The 20,822-nt window shown below is 32.4% G+C and overlaps 1 protein-coding gene across 1 annotated transcript in view; it reads right to left on the bottom strand.

The window, feature by feature from the left end:
• Fbxl17 (F-box and leucine rich repeat protein 17) overlaps positions 1–20,822 on the bottom strand; it is a 522,788-nt gene that overhangs the window by 140,312 nt on the left and 361,654 nt on the right. The window contains exon 7 of the mRNA XM_048811558.1: positions 18,201–18,277. Within this exon, the coding sequence (XP_048667515.1) occupies positions 18,201–18,277 (77 nt within the window). The remainder of the gene's footprint in view (positions 1–18,200; positions 18,278–20,822) is intronic.

Consider the following 20,822-nt stretch of genomic DNA (forward strand, 5'->3'; position numbering starts at 1 on the left):
CATCCAGATTTGCTGTGTTGGGTATGGCTTACAAATGAAAGATGCTTTATTATTACTATGTAAACATACTTGAATAATAACAGTATCACCCTGGGAACCCTAAGGATGGGTTGACTTCTGATCTAACACTTTACACTGAGGTTTCACCAGTTTAGTGGGGAAACTGAAAGAAGTAGTTATATTTGGTAGTGGGAAGTGCTCAGGGAGGAGGTAGGACAGGTTTGTTGTAGCAGCACTACTAAAGACAGAATCTCATTTGCATCTATATATTGTGAAACTTTTTGTTTATTTCACAGATTCTACCAAGGAAAATCAAGTCTCTTTAGATGGTTACTCAAAAGCAATACAAATATTTTAGAAATGACAATGGCTATCTGATTACTGGTAAAATTTAATACATATAACTTGATGAAAAAATAAATTTCATAATATCGTATACAAATGTAATCCATACACTGAATAAAAACTATCTTCAACTTTCTATTAAGATAGATATACCAGAATCTTAAGACAATAAAATCTCACTAGAGTATCATTTCCAGAACCTTAAATTTCTTTCAGCATCTCCATGATTAAAGGCATTAATGTTAAGTGATTTGTTAAAAGCACTTAATGCTCCCATTTGAAAATTTTCCATGAATTTTAAAAGATGTTAAACAAAATGGATTTGTTGAAAAAAAAAACAGCACAATAAATTATTCTATAGAATAGGACACAAATCTGGGAATCACAAGTGTTCATAGGGATGAATAATCACTTCAACACATGTGCTCATTTTCACTTACTGTGGACACATGACATTATAAAATAGATGTGTATATATTCATTAAACTGATCTATTAATATAAAACCTCAAAGCAACTAACATTGCTGATCTTAAATCCCTAAAAATACTTAAGGGTAGAAGGAAGAAAATATCTCTTCACATGTGGTAGGAAAATTTGTTAGTTTAGTAATATTTTAAAATATATAACAACTGTAACAACTGATTAGTTATGATCCAATTTAGGGAAAATAAAACCCCTAATAGAGAAGCAAGGATGGTATGTATGGATGTTTTTAATGAGCGTGGCAAGTCAAAGCCAAATCTTCAAGATAGAACTAATTTTCAATTAGATGACTTCATTATTACAAAATTTGTAAAGTCAATTCTCATTACAATAGCAAAAGTAGAATTTAAGTATTCAGAATTTTAATATTTGAATAAATTAAAAATGTGTTTCTTTTAACCCAATTCCTTGTCTGGAAGTCCAAAAATTAGTTTCTTAAGATTAGTCTTCCTTTGTCCCCAAATTAAAAAAAACTGCCTTGGCTAATACTTTAAAGATTATATTTTTTCTTTCCTTCTGTGCTATTTATAGCACCTTGGGGGATTCTAATAACTTAAAAGCAGATACACAAATATGATCATTACCTTACATATAAATATTTTCAAATGATACAAATCTCAACTTAAAAATTTCTCTTATAAGTAAAAAGCAAAACAACAATAATAAAACTCTTTGAAAAATTGTTATATATACTATACTTATCAAAAATTTCTCCTATAACAGTAAGAAATGGTGGATTAAATATGGTAAGAATTCATTAAAATACGTAGCTGGGAACGTATATGTTCCACATACAGACTTTCATAAGAATGTTGATAGCAGCATTGTTCATAATAATTAAAAAGTAGAAATAATTCAAATATCCATCAACCATAGAGTAAGTAAACAAAGTATGCTATATCTATAACATTAAACAGTATTTAGCAATGAAAGGCAATGAAATACAGATACATGCCACATATAGATGAATCTCAAAAACACCGGGCTAAGAGAAAGAAGGGAGGTGCAGGAGAACACATATTGTATGATTCCATTTATATAAAATTTTCAGGAAATACAAGTATAGATAGATAAAAAATGGATTATTAATTGCTTGGGTTTGGATGTGGGGACAGGGATTAACTGTGAACAGATAAGAAGATCTTATTGGGGTGATAAAAATGTTTTAATATTGGTTAGTGGTAATAATCATATAACTCTGTAAGTTTACTAAAAAATTATTGAATCATACACTTAAAATGCATAAATTTTATGATATATAAAAAGGCTGTTTACAAAAAGAAAGCAAAAAAAAAAAATCAAGAACCCTCAAATTAAATATGAATGGCACAGCTACCTTGAGGAAAGTTTCTATCATTGTGGTCTGGGTTTATTGGCCATGTCAGATAAAGGGGAAAGAATTTCTGAGAATTAAAGCCATAAGCCAATCCTCACATCAATTTGGACAAAGAATTATCCTTCTTCTCTGATTCTAGAATTCCCCACCCAAGAAATACAATGAAAGTATGTCCAAATTGATAGTGCTTGATTGTTTCTAGTGAAGCAAACATAGATCTTCAGGGGATACATCCATTAACTCACATCTAATTGGGTTGCCACAAGTAAAACCCAAATAAAAGCTCACAATTAAAAACAAAACAAAACAAAAAACATGAGCCACTTATGAGTGACAGCAAGCAAAAAGTCCCAAAGGACTCTGGATTTTAGATTCTCAGATATAACAAAAGTATTTTCAAGTGTGAAATAAGAAGGGATTTTAAAATATAAGCAAATAACAACATACTATAAAAAAAAGTCAAAGCAGATTTATTAAAAAAATAAACAATTTCTAGAAATTACAAATATTATTGCTGAAATTTAAAAAAAAATAAAAAATGGCTTATAATGCAAACTGGACAAAGCTGAAGAAAAAAATTAAGTTAGAAAATAGAGCTGAAGACAGTATCCATTATAGCATATGATGCGTATGTAAAAGAAACTGATAGACAACAAACATAGCATGAGAAGGTCTAATAATGGCAAAATACCCACAGATACTAGATAAAAGGCAATGTTTGAGAATATTATGATTGAAACTCTCCCCAAACAAATTAAAGAACTGAGTCCTCAGGTTCAGGAAGCCCTATAAATTCTAAGCATCATAAAAAGAAACATAAAAAATCATAAAAAATCTTATTTTACTAAAAGTAAAATGAAGATATTACAGTCAAAGAAAAAAGATCATTACTAGCAGCTTTCAACATAGCACAAGTCAGAAGAGAGTGAAATAATATCTTCAAAATACTGAAAAATTACTTTTAACTTCTAATATTGTGTACCCTGCAAAATATTATTCAAGAACATGTGTAAGCCTGAGTGTGATGGCACATTCCTGTAATCCTAGCACCTCAGGAGGATGAGGCAGGAGGACTGCAAGTTTGAGGCCAAGCTCAGCAACTTAGTGAGGACCTGTCTCAAAATAAAAAATAAAAAGGGGTTAGGGAAGTGGTTCAGGAGTTAAATACCCTGGGCTCAATCTCCAGTATTCCCCAAAAAAGAACATAGGTAAGCTAAATCATTATCACATTTTGGGGGGATGCTAGGAATTTAACACAAGGACTTGTGCTCCTAACCCTTAATCAGGTATTTTTTAAAAATCTGTGTATAAAATTCTCACACATTTTCCCTAATGGACATAATTTTCCTTATTTTATAATAAATTGAAAAATAAATATTATCCTACTTAATCTAACCTAGGATTAATCTAAATATAATTTAGGTAAGAATCTGAATATTATTTCTAAAAAAATTATGTAAAATGTTAAAAATTTTCTAAAATTTTCACAAAGAAACAAAATTAAGTTCTGTTATGATATAACATGATTTATCAGAACAATAAACGTACTCTTCCCCCTTTGCAATTCTACTGAGTAAAAATGAGTCTGGTTGGTCTCAAAGATGCCAGGAGCAGGCAAGGGAAGAGAGAGAGAAGACATCAGTTGGACTATGAGAGGAAAAGTTCCCTGGCCTGGAAAAGAGTTTGCACCTCAATTCCCTCTTGTATAAAGTTGGAGGTTCAGAGGAATCAACATTTTCTAATGGCTTTTATAGTACTAAAGCTGGAAAATCTTTTAGTTTGATCCTATAGAATGGCACCACAACTTTGAACTCCATAATCTTAGAACCAATAACCAACCTAGTGGGAAATACTTCTTGATAGAACTTGTAGCACATTGTGTAAGACATTTTTAGAGTATTTTCCCATTAATATTTGTATTAGTTAGGAAGTTTCTGGTCCTGATTTCTTATCTCCAGTCCTGAAAGATTAGATAATACTTATTTTGAAAAATGCCTGCAAAATTTATAGCCTTTCCCCACAAGAACTCTATGGTGGTTTGGAGTTACAAGGTGCCAGTGTTTCTAACAGTGGCAAAACCAATTGCTACAGTGGCAAATTTTCAGTGACAACCCCCAGCCCCCCACACATACCCTTCCTTTTTATTTTACTTGTGTCATTTGGGAACCAGGTTTATTAATAGGCATAAATAACATCATTAGTGATTTTGCTCCTGGTATTAAATGAGTCTTTTTCCCTCACACAAAAATAAAGTGTCAATCTAAAGATGTCAGCTCCTGTAGCCATATCTGGACTGTGTAAGGTATCAGTCCTTGTGTGACCAGGATCAGCTGGACCACCTTTGACCAGAGGCTGGAGTGGAGGGTTCAGGGCTAGCAATGCCATCTTATCACATGGATGATATAATATCTCCTCTATCTCAATTTTAGAAGTACAATATCTATTTCTTTAAAACAAAAAGAGGAAGAAAGGAAGGAAAGAAGGAAGGCACAAATAAAAAACTGGGTAAAAGAGACGAGGTATGGTATGGATGGTCATTAAATATATGCATTTAAATAAATATAGACTCATTTTAACATTTAAAATCAAATCTGAAGCTGACTTAAAAATTCCTAGAGTGGGTAAAGAGTTAACAAAACCTTTTCCTTTTCTGAATTAGAATGTTGTTGACCATGTTATTAGGCAGTGTTTGCAAAAATGACAGCTTCTTTTCCAAGAACACTCTGTGCTGGGATGGTTAGGGGATACTAGGTATCAGTCTGCCATTCTAAGGTAGGAAGAAGACAAATAGGGAATACAGTTAAATGGCTGCATGGTTACCAATGGATCTGGCTATATTCAAAATATATTTTGAGGGAAGAGTCAACCTGACTTGTTAATGTATGTGATGAAAGGTATAAGGGAAAGTGAGGTACCATGGATACCCAAGTTTTGGCCAAATAACAAAATGAACAGTAATGGTCCTTACTGAATCAGTGAATACCAGTAATGGTTGTAAAGAAGTGAAATAAAAAATGGTGGTGAGAATAAACAGTTTTCTACTCTGCATCTAGGTTAATCCACTGAAAAGGAAGTGCTCTATAATCCAGTGCAGGGAAATGATGCTTTGAAAATAGTGGTAATATGGATATAGTTTTATAATCAGTATTACATACTTAATTTCTTTTATGGGAATCAAGAATGAATAAAGAAGAAAAAGTAGGAAAGGCAAACCACAGATTTAAGTGTGCAGCACATCATGTGTTAAATTGAAACAACCCCAAAGTTCAACTTTCCTCACTGTTCAAGGAGAAAATCCTTTACTATGTACTTCAGGATAAAGGATTTGCAGCTATATGGTGCTTGAGAAATATGCTATTGCTGTAATTTAACTCACTGTATGTGGGCTTCAAGATGCACAGTGGCATTCCAAACCAACTTTTAAAGAAAATTGCATGGAATTTTCAAGACATCAGGAACGTTCTTAAAAGTTATGCAGAGAAAACGGATTTTTGATAGTTATGAATTACATTTAGTGCTGCCAGATTGCAGGGAACGCTCTTTTTGCCTCAGTATGGTTAGAATTACTGTTGACAAAGTTTTAATTTAAATTTTCAAGGATTTAAATGGAAGAATATAGGTCACTGAATTTTCATTCACTGTGTAAGCCTTACTATGGGCAGAAAGCAAGCTTTGTTAGTGAGGGTCCAATTTGGGCCCCAGAGTTCATCTTTTCTGTAGTAGTTGGGAATTGAGTATGTGTTAGTAAGAATAATTTGGCTCTCAGTCAGTCAATCAGTGGACAGAACACACACAGTTAGAAACCTGCCTGGCACAGAAGAGAAACTCGGTTAAAAAAATACTACGTGCACTTGTAAGATATACCTGAATCCACACAAATCATATGTTTCAAACACAAGTTAGAAGAGTGTATCTTTCCTAGCAGGTTGTAGATTTAGATAGATTTGTGATAGTCTAAAAATATATTATATAGCAACAAAGTTTAATTCTATAATTTTTGGCTGATTTCCTGAAGTTGAAAAAAATACCAGTTAATATTTGTAGAGCCCACTGCATGTTAAACATGTTTTAAAGAGCCTTGCCATTTACCAGAAAATCTGAAGAAATTATAGTGGTTTCTAATTTAAATGCTGTCTCATAAAACAAATAATTTAAAAATACATGGTATTCATGCTAGTAAGAATAAAGCTCAATTTATTGAATAAAATTTTTAAATTATATTTTCCAAAAATAGAGACTGTTGAATAGATTTCAAATCAATGGTCTATTTAGCTAAAAAGATGAAGCAGATGCTTCTTGAGAAAACCAGCATAATTGTGGAAAGGCTATACCTTTCCATATAATTTATGTGCGAAGAGAATCTTGTTTGTGTATCGTTTGGTGCCCTATTCATCCTGAAGGGCCCCTAGCTCTAGAATCTGCATGCTACTTCGCAGAATGATGAATGTGATGGGTAATATTAATGTACAGCACATATTTGTGGTATATTCCCTGAATCTGCTTGAATCTCCAAATATTGTGAAAGTAAAAGAATGTGACAGAGTTTGGGGGAAATATGCATATGGGAAATAGGAGGCTAGCTTTATAATAATAGATTTCACAAGTATATAAAAAACTAATATTATTCGTACTGGGAAGTAGCATGCACTAGAACCTGGGGCAACAAAGAAGCCACAAACTATGTGCTAATTTCAGCATGCTTGATAGACTGACTTCTCTTCCTGCCACTTAGGAAAATTTTATCAGAATCCAAGAGAGTGAAAAAGAGATACCACTCAATCTGTTCTAGATTATAATTTTTTTGAAAGTAAATTACTTGCAAACCTTGATTGCAAGGTGTGCTGTAAAGGAAAAGTTGAAAACGCATGCTTTAGTGGACTTCATCCAATTTCTTATGTAAACCATGAGAGACAGCATGATTCTCAAAAAAAAGCCAAGTACATTTGCTTCAACATGAAATAGGACTGATTGAATTTGAAATTCTTCATCTATTTTATAGAGCTGAAATTTTAAGTTCCTAATTACTGTTCAACTCTAGCAGATTAAATTTTATTTATTATTGATATACCTATGTATATTTATCATATACGTATGCTATTATGCATGAGTTAGTATAATATATGCATATACATATATTATAACATGAGTTACTATGGCATATATATGTATATAGTAACCCATATATAACATATATATGTATGTATATAGTATATGTACACATACATACATATGATATATATGTTACTATATTGTCTTATAGACATTCATTCAGGATATAATATATCTATATATACATATATTATAATATGTGCTGCACATTAATATTACCCATCACATTCATCATTCTGTGGAGTAGCACACTGATTCTAGAGCTAGGGGCCCTTCAGGATACATAGGGCACCAAATGGCACTATAATACATGTATATATAGATATTAGTTTGAAAGCCCCTGAATGAGTGTCTATAAGACTATATAATAACATACATATGCCACATATATGTATGTGTACATATACATACTAATATCTATATATACATATATTATAGTAACATATTATGTTATAATAACATGCATATGTTAAATATATATATATATATATGTCTGTGTGCATCTCTCTCTCTGTCACACACACACACACACACACACACACACACTTTTCTTTGTGGTATTGGGTATCAAATCCACGGCCTTGCACATAGTAGGCAAGTGCTCTACCATACACCCAGCCCTAATTATTCTTATTCACTTTAAAGGTAACTGATTATTATACAATAGAAATAAGTTAAAATTTCAAATAGACCCTTCAAGCATGTTCAAAGAGTATCACTGGAGCTGAGGATGGCTTGGCTATATATAACCTGTTCCCCTCATGAGTTTGGGTCCTCAGAACACAAGAGCAGCATCTATGGGCTTTAAACTTCCAAATCCAACTTTCCAAGGCTGCCAGAGAAATTTCCTACTACAATATTATTGTGGTCTTAAATCAAATAGGAGAACAAAAGAATCCTTGATGAGGAGAAATAAACAATTTGCAAAGCAAAAGTGCTTTCTTGGAGAAGGTCCTGGAGCCATATATGAGCAAACAGTAAAAAGAAAGGCGGGTGGGGAGAAGGGTGGGATTTAACCTAAGAAAGAAATAGGGACAATTAAAAATATATAAGAATCAATCACCAAACGATACTTAGCTAATTTTCTACACATTTTTTATTGGTTGTTCAAAACATTACAAAACTCATGATATATCATCTTTCATACATTTGACTCAAGTGGGTTATGAACTCCCATTTTTACCCCAAATACAAATTGCAGAATCACATCGGTTCACATTTTTTTTCTTATGCTTCTAAGAATTATTTGTAATATGAAACTATGTTGACTAGCAACTCTTACATCAGTATGAATGTAGATCGTTTTTAAAAATGGACATATAGATGTTAGAAGAGTACCATAACTTTCTAAAGACAGAATGAATTTTGTTTATTCTTTCTTTTTACTTTTTTTTTTTTTTCTCTACTCACACTCAGTCATATCTATTGACAGCAAAGTTACTTTCAGGCATCTGACACAGACAGCACAGAGAGGCAAAGAGGCTGGATCAACCACATTATGCAACACAATTGTTTGACAAGTTGAAAAGTTCAAACTATTTATTTAATTTTATGCAGATAGACCCAAGGAGGAAAAACACATTTGACAGATAAATTCTAGGTGATTCAGCCTAAACCCCAAGGGAATGTTTTAGTGATAAGGGTTAAAATTAACAGTTTAATATTTAAGTTAAAAGTAAGTTTGATTTACTTAGTTCAGAAATTATATCAGCAAAACCAATTTTTGTCTCAAGAGAAAGTTCCATTTAATATCTATCCTATTCTGAAATTATCAAGGGAACCTGTTTGGTTTTCTTACTCCCCAAAATGTGAGATAGAAGGAATATTAACTCCTGATTTTAAAGATCAACATATTTTTCAAGCTTGAGAAGGTTGTTACCTCTACCTCAAGAATAGTATCTATTCTATACCAAGGAAATCCATCAGTTTTCTACTCAGACAATTCATTTAGTGATAGATCTAGTACTTATCTATCCATTGAGGGAAAGTAGAACTACAACAGTGTTTACAAACTGCTGGTTGTCTTAGTAAGTGATGCATAAATTAGAGACAGTCTAGTAAGCACCTTAAGAGCAAAATGTATTTTTCACTACAGAACAAAAAAGTTTGAAAGCTCCTGAATGAGTGCTTATAAGACCATATAGTTTGAATGCTACCTTATTTCCAAATGGCCACATCTTAGAGGTCCAATTTCAATACTTAATTAAATGCAGAAACTGTGAGACAAGCAAAATCAGAAGGTAATATCCCCCTACAAGTAGATGAAGTAACTAAGATATGAAACTACTAGGTTTCCAACATCACCCTTAGCTTCTCCAAAAGCAGATAATGTGGCTGTGAATTAAAAGAGTACTGGATATAAGATACTACATATTTTAGTATACTGGGAATTATTGAATGAAGATGCTTTAAGACTCTTGGGGGTATGACTTTGCTGAGTTACAATGGGAAGGATAGACCAGTGATTAGGAATATAATAGATTTTAAGCTGGAGTTTTCAGGAGAAAATACAATGACATAAGATTCAGAGTGCAGCATAACTTAGAAAAATTCATTCAAAGTAACCAGAGTTTTTGGAAAAATGGATGTTCCCATGATTCTATCATTAAGTTTAAAATAGCTGGTTATTTATCTTGACATACTGGATCCATGTCTAAGGGACACAAGAACCAACACAAAGCTTGTACTACCAAAGACAGAACAATTTGAGTATCAGGAAGAACAAATAATTGCTATGTTTAAAATAATAGTTAAACAACAACATCAATTTATCATCAGTCATCTGTGGAAGAAAATATGAACCAATTGAATATTTTGAAAACTGTTTTTTAAAAAAGGGGAAACAAATTATTCTTGCCTTTCCTACATATGTTAAACTGAAGTAAACCAAAAAGTTGACAAAGGAAAGTTGCTCTTTATATATGGAAGTTCAGCTAACCAATGAAAAGAGCAAGATCTTCTGGAGAGGCTTACCCTATTTTATATTAGCAGATATAAGGATGTAAGTCTAATCAGTGATGGGCATAAGAGTAAAATAAATTATTTTAATATTTAATTTATATTATGTAGTGTTACTTTCCATATGATAATGTAATTCATAAGCTATGTGAAGTTGAGCTTTTCAAGGCCTCAATTTCCGTATCTGTAAGCCTGACTATCAACAGTATCTATTAAAGTGGAATTAGATAAATAACACCCACAGAAAATATTCAATAAATTTTAGTTATTCTATCATTACTACTATTGTGAAAGTTTACATTTGACTTGTTTCCAACTGAACTGGATATTTGATTAATAGTTATAACCTAAAGTAACTGTTTCTTTTTATACTTGTTAAGTGAAGTTGTTGCCATGGGAATGGTGAATAAGAAAAAATTGCAACAAAAATTGGAACTTACCCTGAATTTTGAACTAGAATATTTTCATAAGGTTTCTTCAAAATTTGCCCGTGTGTGCACGTAATCACTTTGGATGATTTCTGTTCCTTCTTTAGATTAAGCATCGCATACAAACTCATCCATTCAGACACCTGTTCTTGCTTTGAGCCTTTCCTCAGACTGTACTACCTCAAATGCCCTTCCTTTTCATCTCCGTCCTCCAACGTTTCCTCTTCCACAAATGCTTCCCCACTTATTGCGGTTGATGATGATTCTGTATTCTCCTGAGGCCCTACATCTTATGGGACTTCTTTTTCTTAACTGACACTATCACATTGCTTAAAATGTTAGATTTTCACTGGTATGTCTTATTTCTCAGTGCACGAGTATGTACTTCTCATCCATCTCCCCCCTCTGTATTTTCCACAGTGCTTAGTCAGCAATGTTCACACACAAAATAAACATTTGCCAAATGAAACAAAATATTAAAATCAGACCAGTATAAACCCAAGATTTAAAGACCATACAGGTCAATTCCCTACTACAATGCCTCCATGCTTCTACATCGTCCCACAGAATATCTCTGCTTGAATAGTTTTTCTAATGAATAACTCACTACCATACAAGACATCAATTTTCAAGAACTTTTTAATATTAGGAAGTCATTTCTTCTGCAGGATACTGGAAATCTAGCATTTTTACAATTATCTACTCAACACTGATAATGATCAATCATGATTCTATTCATACCATTGCTTGGTACAAGGAAAAAATGCTTTGTCTGCATACCTCAGGTACTAAGCAATGAAAATAAAAAATGGGAATTGTGAAAAATGATTATTCATGTGATTTTGAATAAATTTTCTGTATTATAAAAGGAGACCCCTTAATAAGACCAATATTAAAAATAGCTAATTAAGATTAAACACTATTCTTCAGAAATGCTAAAAAATCAACGAGGAAAGGAAAGTTGGAAAGTTAATATTTCAGTTAGTGGCTAAGTTAAACATGGAAATTTAATATTCAGTTATAAAAAGTTAATTTGGAACACAGGCATATATGCACCGAGGTATAAGAAAATTAAGAGGTTGTAAGCACAAACAGGACAATTTATAAAAATATTTTTACTTTCAGATGGACACAATATCTTGAGATATCTTGACAAGTGAACCCAGTGTGCTAGCCAAGCACTTTACCACTGAATTACAACCCCAGCCCCACAATTAGTTTTGTAAATATTGGTTAGAATGTTTCTTAATTAAATCCTTCACATAGAATTAATCTTTGAGTTGGTTGTGGTAATATTTTTTTAAGGAATATTTTGGGAAGTCATTCTTAATAGATGAGAGATATGCAGTCTATTATGGCAAGACACAATGGTAATCATTGTCTTTGTTCAGTCTTTCAGTCTTTTGTTTCAATATTTCATAGCTGTAATATTGGATGTCACAGGAAACAGGGAATAAACTCAACAATTTCTTTGCTGTGGGGCAAAAGTATTTAGAAAAGTTTATGTTTCAGTATCAATTTTTTTGGTGAAAAATTGTATCCATTACAGAGAAGAAAAAAAGACTATAACACTTTCTAAATATGACAGTAGGAATATAAATCCAGCAGTGAGGAACTCCAAGAATAAAATAGTTAGAAGTCCAGAGAAATAACTTGCAAGATGGACATAAAAATGGGAAATTTGCAACAACAGAAGATTTCGCAATTTAGTATTATTCTGTAAGCAATAATAAAAGCTATCTATATTTAAATAATAGAATGAAGAGAAAGGGTGAATAATCAACAGTAAACAGTAAGACATTCTTTTTGACTTGCAAATATATGTTCTAAAGTTCTTCTCTGTCACTTTACAACTGTTAGAGCTATTCTTACTGACAGAAAGAGTCGAATCTTACCCAGTAATCTTGAGGAGCAGTTTGAAATGTAATTGAAAGTGAAACAAAACATAGAAGGGAAAAACTAGACATTTTATTTTAAATGGAAAATCAACCGATGAAATACACATTTAATAATATGAAAAATAAGATGATGCAATGAAGAGCAAAATTATTTTTGTTATAAGATTTTTTTTCTTGAATAATTTATCAGTATTGGTTTGGCAAGAAAAAAGAAGCAACCTTGATAATGGTGTAATCTGAAATGCTTGTTTGGAATTCTTTTGTTTCTTAAGTGTGCTTACTTTGATAATATATTCTAGCTCCTAATGTGGGTTAACTAACAAATAGAGAGGTCTGGTATCCCAAGAAGGGGTAGGAAAGGTACAACCTATTAATCTTTCAATAGTGTTAGAAGGTCAACAAGACTGGGGAACAAGGCTGGGATGAGGCATGGGTTATACCAAAGCAAAGATTAATCTCACCCAGCCATTCCTTGCTATTCTTCTTTGTCTAAAAGGAGATTGATTACTTTTTTTTTTTTTTTAAATAAGCGTACTAGCTAGGCTTGTGTCTGATCCCTCCCACCAGAATGAAAGCACCAGGAACACAGAAACCACACATCTCCTTTATCTAACACAGGTCCTCTCACAGCACACAGCAGGTACTGAATCAGTATTTTTTTTTTTTCTGGACAGAATGAATATATATCATGTCTGTGATTGGTAGATCAACTTAAATGACATCTTCATTGATAACCACGGACATAATGACCTCCTTGACTTGGGAGATCTTTTGTCCAGAGTGATCCAAAAATCTTGTGGCAAGTCTTGCTGTTATGTTAAAAAATCCCAGATTGGACAGACACACACTGTGGCCAAGAACAATACTGGGAAGCTAAAATCAGGACCAGAAAGAGCACTCCAAGGCCCCCTGGAGGTAAAAGGAGCACATGGAGTGAGGTAGAGTAAGCCTCTGGGTTGTCAGTAATCGTGTAGGCCTCCAAATAACATTAATAGTTCACTGTTTATAATCTTTTTAAATTAAAAGTTAACCATTTGAGAAACAAAACAAAACAAAAAATCTCTAGAGTGTATTTCTAAGGGCCCTCAGGAGTGCTAAAATCAAAAGAAATGTGCTAACAACTCAGAAGTAACCTGGGTCCTTTTTACAACTGCCCTCTGACACCAGGGTCACAGTGGTAAAATTTACTATGGAGACACTATTAGAGGTAAGTGCTTTATACATCCATCCCATTTATTACACCATATGAGGTGGCATGCAACCCAAGAGAAAGACCAATTCTGACCTCCATAAACTTGAGTAATACAGGTTGATTTCTATTCCTGTTTCCTTCTTAAAAGCAAAGATACATTTTTCTAAGGGCAGAGGAGTGCCAAAAGGTAGACTGGAAATTATTAGCTGGCAATTTATTCTAGGAATATAGAAAAGCATTAGAGGAGCCAAGATACAATTGTCCAAAAGTATTACAAAGAAGAGATAGAAAATTAAAAATAAAACATGTTGAGGAGATAATTAATTTTTGTTGCATCTTTCTTCTTTGATAGCTTAGGTCTGGAAGTCAATTAGGCAGCTATAGACTAAATAGGTCAGACTTCTAAAATATAATTTCCACAAACAGAAAAGCAGCATCTGAGGAGGTGAAAGGCTGATCATGAGTGGGGAGGGGAATATTTTACTATTATAAGAACTGCCAATTAGTAAGTGGCCACTTTGCCCCCAGGCACTAGAGGAGTGAGTGTTTCATATTCCTTTCTACCTTATATGTTATATATCATGTGGGTAAATAGATGACAAAATTAGGAGTTTAAGTAACTTGTTGTAGGGTACAAAATAAAGAAGAGGTAAAACTACAATTGTAAGCTAGTGTCTGACTCCTATTTTTTAGTTCCTTTCCATAATTATGCCTATGATATACATTTGTTCAGTGATAGAAGAGTGACAATATTAGATTTCTCTTCAGGGAGCAATTTTCCAAGACTGTATTTTCCATTTAGCTATGCCTAAATTATTTATTTGTTTATAATTGCTATCCTTTACCATAAAGATCTATGTTCAATTTGGGAAGTTAGAAACCTATTAGTCTGATAGCTTTCTTCATGACAACTGTATCATATATCAATTAAAATGAACATAACTTCCTAACAACCTGGCCAGGTGCTGCTAAGTACAATAATACTACATTCAACACCTGTGATAATCTTGACAAAAATTACAAATGATATGCCAGGTGAGCTGCTGTCTCTGAATCAATGCATCCTGCACAAAATCCTCAAAATTGTCAATATATGATAATGAAAACATAAACCAACCTGTTCCCACAAGAAGAGGAGGAAAGGAGGCATGAAAATGACCAATATGAATATGAGTACAGCAATAGGAAGCAGAAACACAGAGCAGTTTCTTGAAAGATTAAATTCTCTCAGTATCAGGTGTATATCAAATTTGAAAATTTCAAAGTAGCTTCAATCATCAAGAAGTTCTAGAGACTATGTTTCTACTGTTTCTGCTTACCCAGTTAAGAAGGCAAAGACATCCTTTTTTTTTTCCTGTCTTAGAATTTATAATTAAAATAAGGCAAGGGAGCATAGAAAGCCTCCCTAACAGAGCAGTTACCTCCCAAAACATGCTATTTCTCTGGATATAAAGAAGTATATTTTTTTGTCTTTTTGACAAAAATACTCATAAGTTATAGGCATTGTACTAGGGAAAAAGATTAGCTGAGGTTCCAGTAATCTGTCTGTATTTTATAACCTAATAGCAATTATAGTAAATCTTATAAACTATTAATCTTTCTTTCTTCTCTTCCTCAATTTTGCCCTGACATTTTTGAGAATAGAATCAACACAGACAAAGACTTTCATCATAAATGCTTTAAATACGTCAAACTCATGGAAAGAAGGAAAGGAGAGGAGGTGGGGCAGAAAACTTGAAGCTGGAGGGATTGAGATTCAAGCAAAATCACTATTGATTTCTTATCACAATGGGAGGGCTTCTCCAAAATGTTCTCTTCTGATTCCTCCCCAATATACTCAGTTGCTCTCAATTTTGACATTGTCATCACAAACGAAATCACTTCCTGAGCCCCATCACATAGAAATTCTGCTTAAATTAGTCTTAGGTAAGGTTTGCATGCTCATATGCTTTAGAAACTCCCCAGGTGTTCTAATGTTCAGATAAGACTGAGAACCACTGACCTAAATAATTCAGAGATACAAATAAGGGTTAACCATATTAGCAAGTTTTTAACATTTTATTTTATATACATATTGTTTTTAGTTGTAGATGGACACAATTCCTTTATTTATCTTATGTGGTGCTGAGGATCTTTATGTGTGCTAGACAAGTACTCTAACCACTGAGCTACAATCCCAGCCTCTAAGGTTTTAACATATTTTAAACACACCAGCAGAAAAAAAAATATCTTAACTATCTCAAAAACCAGAACATGAGAATATCACAAAACAGTAGCAACAGTAATAACAACTAAAACAAAAATTTCTTCCAGGACCTAGGAAAGGAAAGGAGTAGAAATATACTGAGTAAATCTTGCCTCTATCCTTCTTCCTGTAGGAAGGCAACATTTACTAGCAGTATTCTCTATGTTGCTCACTGGAATAGGCTGGGTACACATGGAAGTGTTAATTCTCTCTTTTACAAGTGAAGAAACTAAACCTCAGATATGTGAGGAACTTCCCTAAGGCCAAAGAATAGAAAAAGAACAAACACAAAACTTAATCCTAGATCTGCCTTAAGTCCAAAGCTCTGGAACTTTCTTCCTTTTCTTTCTTTTTTTTCTTTTTTTTTTTTTTTTTTTTGGAACTTGCCAATTAACATGTAAGTCCTAGGCACTAGCTTTGTTAGGAGACAAAATATTTCTATGCCTCCAAAACGAAGTGTAATTTTAGTGACATTTCCACTGCAGAAATTCAGGAGTTCATTTTAAGGGATAGCTTAAATCCTACCTTTCAGCAATTAGCAATCTGACAACTGACAACGGTGAACAAGTAAGAACAAGTAAAGGGAAGAAATACACAGTAGGACTGAAGAAACAGTTAGGAGACTGATGAGACTGGTCATAAAGGTCCTTGAATGCCAAGAGTTTGGAATGAATCAATGTACAGTCATCAACAAATCTACGTGTGCATAATTATTTTCAATATGCTCCATATTACACAGGGAGTATGCTCCAGGAACTAGACAATAAGAGATACAGGAGGTTTTATAGAGTTACTATATCTAAAAGGCAATTTAAATATGTCAAACCAGTAAACTATGAGGAAAAAGAACACGTCAAAACATCTTTGCAACAGGGCTGGGGTTGTGACTCAGTGGAACAGTGCTTGCCTAGAACATGTGAGGCCCTGGGTTTGATTCTCAGCACCACATAAAAATAAATAAAGTAAAGGAATTCTGACCTACTATAACTAAAAATTAAATTAAAAAAAAAAACCACATCTTTGCAAGGTAGAATTAGGGAAAACTCAACAACACAGAAACATTATAGATAAATCCACAAAAGACACATTTATAATTCTCAAAGATTAAACTCTGAACATAAATTAGAGATATTTTCAATTTGAATCTGTGTGTGTGTGAGCAAGTGTGTGTGTGTATGTAGCTGGAGATCCAATCCAGGGCCTCACACATTCTAGACAAATATCCTACCACTGAGCTATATTTCCATGCCCTGAAATATTCTAGACAAGTACTTTACAACTTTATTGTAACTTTATAATAACTTTAGTATAACTTTAGTAGTTTTTCTAAATGATGAATTTGGTAGCTGGTGAAATACAAATCTCCTGTGATCAAAAGTCATCAGCATATGCCAAAGTTAAGAATAAAAAAAGTAATGGATTGTTAATTTCCCTCAAGGTAGAAACCATTTTCACCATATTATCAAATTTAAATGAACAAATAAAAACCTAAAAGGAAACCATTTCTGTCTGCCAACTATCCAGTTAGAACTCCATATTCAGGTCAAATACACAAATTGCATAACAAAATGTACATAAAGCTAAATAAAAAAGGAAGGGATGTTATTTTTCTTTATTACTATGACAATGTGACAATATTTTTCATATTTTATAGCTTGCTTTTCTCCACTTTAAAAGGATATTGAAAAGTAAGACAATTCAAAATGTTGCATACAAATGTATACCTTTTACTTCCAATATATCTAAACACAGACGTTTCTAATGCTTTGAAGAATTTAAAGCATTAAGAACATTGGCATTCAGAATGTCAGTAGCAGTGCATTTGACATGATATTAAAGTAAACAATAAAAACTCAATATAATAATTTCCTCTCTTAAATTCATAATATTAAACATTTAATTTTCCTAAAATTTATTTTTACTTCCTAGTTCTTTCAATCATACTTTTTAATCCCATGTGTATATGTATAGTGTGTTTTTGTGTGTGGGGTGTGTATTATTGCATTTGACAATGAACTGATATGTGCATTCATTTACCTGGCTATAAGCTCATGATTTTTTGATGTTTTATTTTGTTTTGGGTCTCATTAGCATAAGCAAACAAATAATTTCTACAAGATAATTCTTGATTTCTTTAAAAAAAATTTCAACAGTTTTGTTACTTTTTATTCTTGAAAAGAATTAGGCAGTGGCTCATTACATACCATAATCTGTGATTTTACAGGACACCAAATACAGCTCTTTCAGGTTTTGTCCTTCCTTTGCAATGACCTCCACACACCTGAAACATAAAAAAGTGGTGAGTTATATCAATGCTTTTCAAGTTAAATTAGCAGGGGTTTGACACAAATATAAGAGGAAGAGGTCAGCATTTGATGAATACCACCTCTCTCTTCTTCAACAAACCTCTTTCAAGGTGTTTCAGGAAAGGTATTACATTCCCTGCTTTAAACTTAAATGCTCTAATTCCTAAATGACTTTAATTAAATATATTTATGACCAGTGCATTTTGTAAAGACAAAGAGATGAAAAAGAGATATTTCTATAAGGTTATATTTGGTTATAAAAGACTAGAAAGCATATGCTATGTAATTAAGATACACCATTTATATAATAAAATAATTATAATGAAACTGCAGAATGTAAGTGGATGGTCATTACAGATGGACAGCAATATTATTCATTGTTCAATTATTAATGTTGAAGTTTGATAACATTAAAAATATACATTTTTGTAAAATTTTATTCAATATAGGCAAACATGTATTAAAAATCTGAAACTTTTTAAAATTAAATATAGGGCTGGGTATGCATAGCAAATAGCCCTAGGTTTGATCTCCAGCACCACCCCCCCACACACACATACGGTAGATTAAAGATGAAATATCTTTGCACATAAAAACTTTAAACTTTTACCTTAAAATCTTTTATTTTCACTATTTTAAACAAACCAGTATGTAGGTTTAGGGCATTTTAATAATAAATAAACATGTAAGATTTAAAATCTTTTCTGGTTTTCATTAAAAGGTTTTTGAATGGTGCACTTTGCTCTAATAGCCCTAGCAGATAATAAGATAATCAGAACTGAATGAATGAAAAAGTGATTAATACTATCCATTTTGAGGTTCAGTTCTTCATAATATTAGAAAAACCTGTACAGTCATACTGACACACAGGTATATGCACTCTCCAATGCAGTTCCTGTTTTAATCTTTATAAATAACTGTTAAGTAAAAGGGTAAAAGCAAAAAGAGTCATTAACCTTTTCTAGGAAGCAAGGATCAAGTGATTTGATACCTCTGTGTATAATCCATCAAAAATTACTCATGTATCCATCTCTGTCTTGCAGATATTTTATTTGTTGTCTGGCTTATTTGTAGGTATCTTCATAAAATGTCAGGAAATTTTGCACAATTTTTCTCCACAGAATTCATTACTGAAGGTTAAATTAGTTACAGAGAAGACATATTTTTCTTTCAAAATATTTTTATAGAATTTTGTCTTAATGGAATGATAAACATTCTATTTTTGGTTACTTTAAAAAAAGATTTATGATAAAAATGGACAAGCTTTTCCATGACCATAACAGAAAACTTAAAACAGCAATACAAGGCAATTATGATTGATACAGATTATTGTGAGAAGAAATTTTCAAACCTAATTCCATGTCATTTGGCTTTAATGTATCATTTTAATAAATGCATTTAAAAGAAAGACTGGAAACGGAAACAAAACATTATGGGCCATAAGCACTTTTTAAATGCAACCAAAAACAAAACAAAAACAATTTCACATGCTAAGAATAAAAAGAAAGGCCCTACATGATTGCAAAATCTTAAGTAGTTAAAAATACCTTACCATTTTCTGTAATATCATAGATATATATCTCACTGTCCTCCTTGTAACTTACCAAAAAAAAAAAAATAGTAGATCTAATAGTTTGTGAGGACCACCCAAAATGACAAATGATACTTCGTTCTCATGTTTATTCAAATAGTTCAAATGTCTGATTTTATGTTTGATTATGGAAAAATTCTAAACAAATGCAACATCTATTTGTATCCTTTCTACTTGATTTGATATTAGATATGCTACAGTACATATGAACATTGGAGATAAACAGAGAAGACGACAAGCAGTAAATACAGTTTTACTGTATAAGAAAAATCAAATGCTGACTGATTCATATGAGAACCAATACTTATATAAAAGAAGATTATCAATCACTGGATGAAGATTGCTCCAAAACTGATAAAAGGCCATAACAATCAGGTTTCCCCTCTATATGAGAGAAAGGTTCAGGAAGTGTACATGATTATGAGTAGATAGCAAACAATTATGTGGCTTACTCAAGATGTAATACCAAGAATTATCACGTGACTAAGGTGTAGTAAGAGGAGAGTGCTTTGCTTTTACAAAGGATCACCTAGAATTTTTGCTTGGTTCTTGAATGTTCAGTTATACAAGGATTTCCAAATATGTTTAATTGCCCTGTAAGCACAGTCTATGTGCTATAAGTTATGCATAACATTGGGCTATTCCTGGAATAAAAATTTACAGAGAAACAAAACTATTTCTTGGAGGATTTGTAGCAGAATTTAATTGTAGATCATTCATGGAAATGATATTTGAGGAGGGAAACTCTAAGTTCTGTGAATCTGGGCTGAAACACAATATAATATTAAAACATAAAATTGAATGGCTGGCATAAATAGCAAATAAATAAAAATAGCTATTGTTTTGAGAGTTGAAAATAGAAGTGGTTTGTGTTTTCCTGTTATTGCAAATTGACAGAAATGGAACACCACTGAACGTTCCTGGCTAGT

This window comes from Marmota marmota, unplaced genomic scaffold (genome assembly GCF_001458135.2).
Source record: "Marmota marmota marmota unplaced genomic scaffold, marMar, whole genome shotgun sequence".
NCBI classification, from domain to species: Eukaryota; Metazoa; Chordata; class Mammalia; order Rodentia; family Sciuridae; genus Marmota; species Marmota marmota.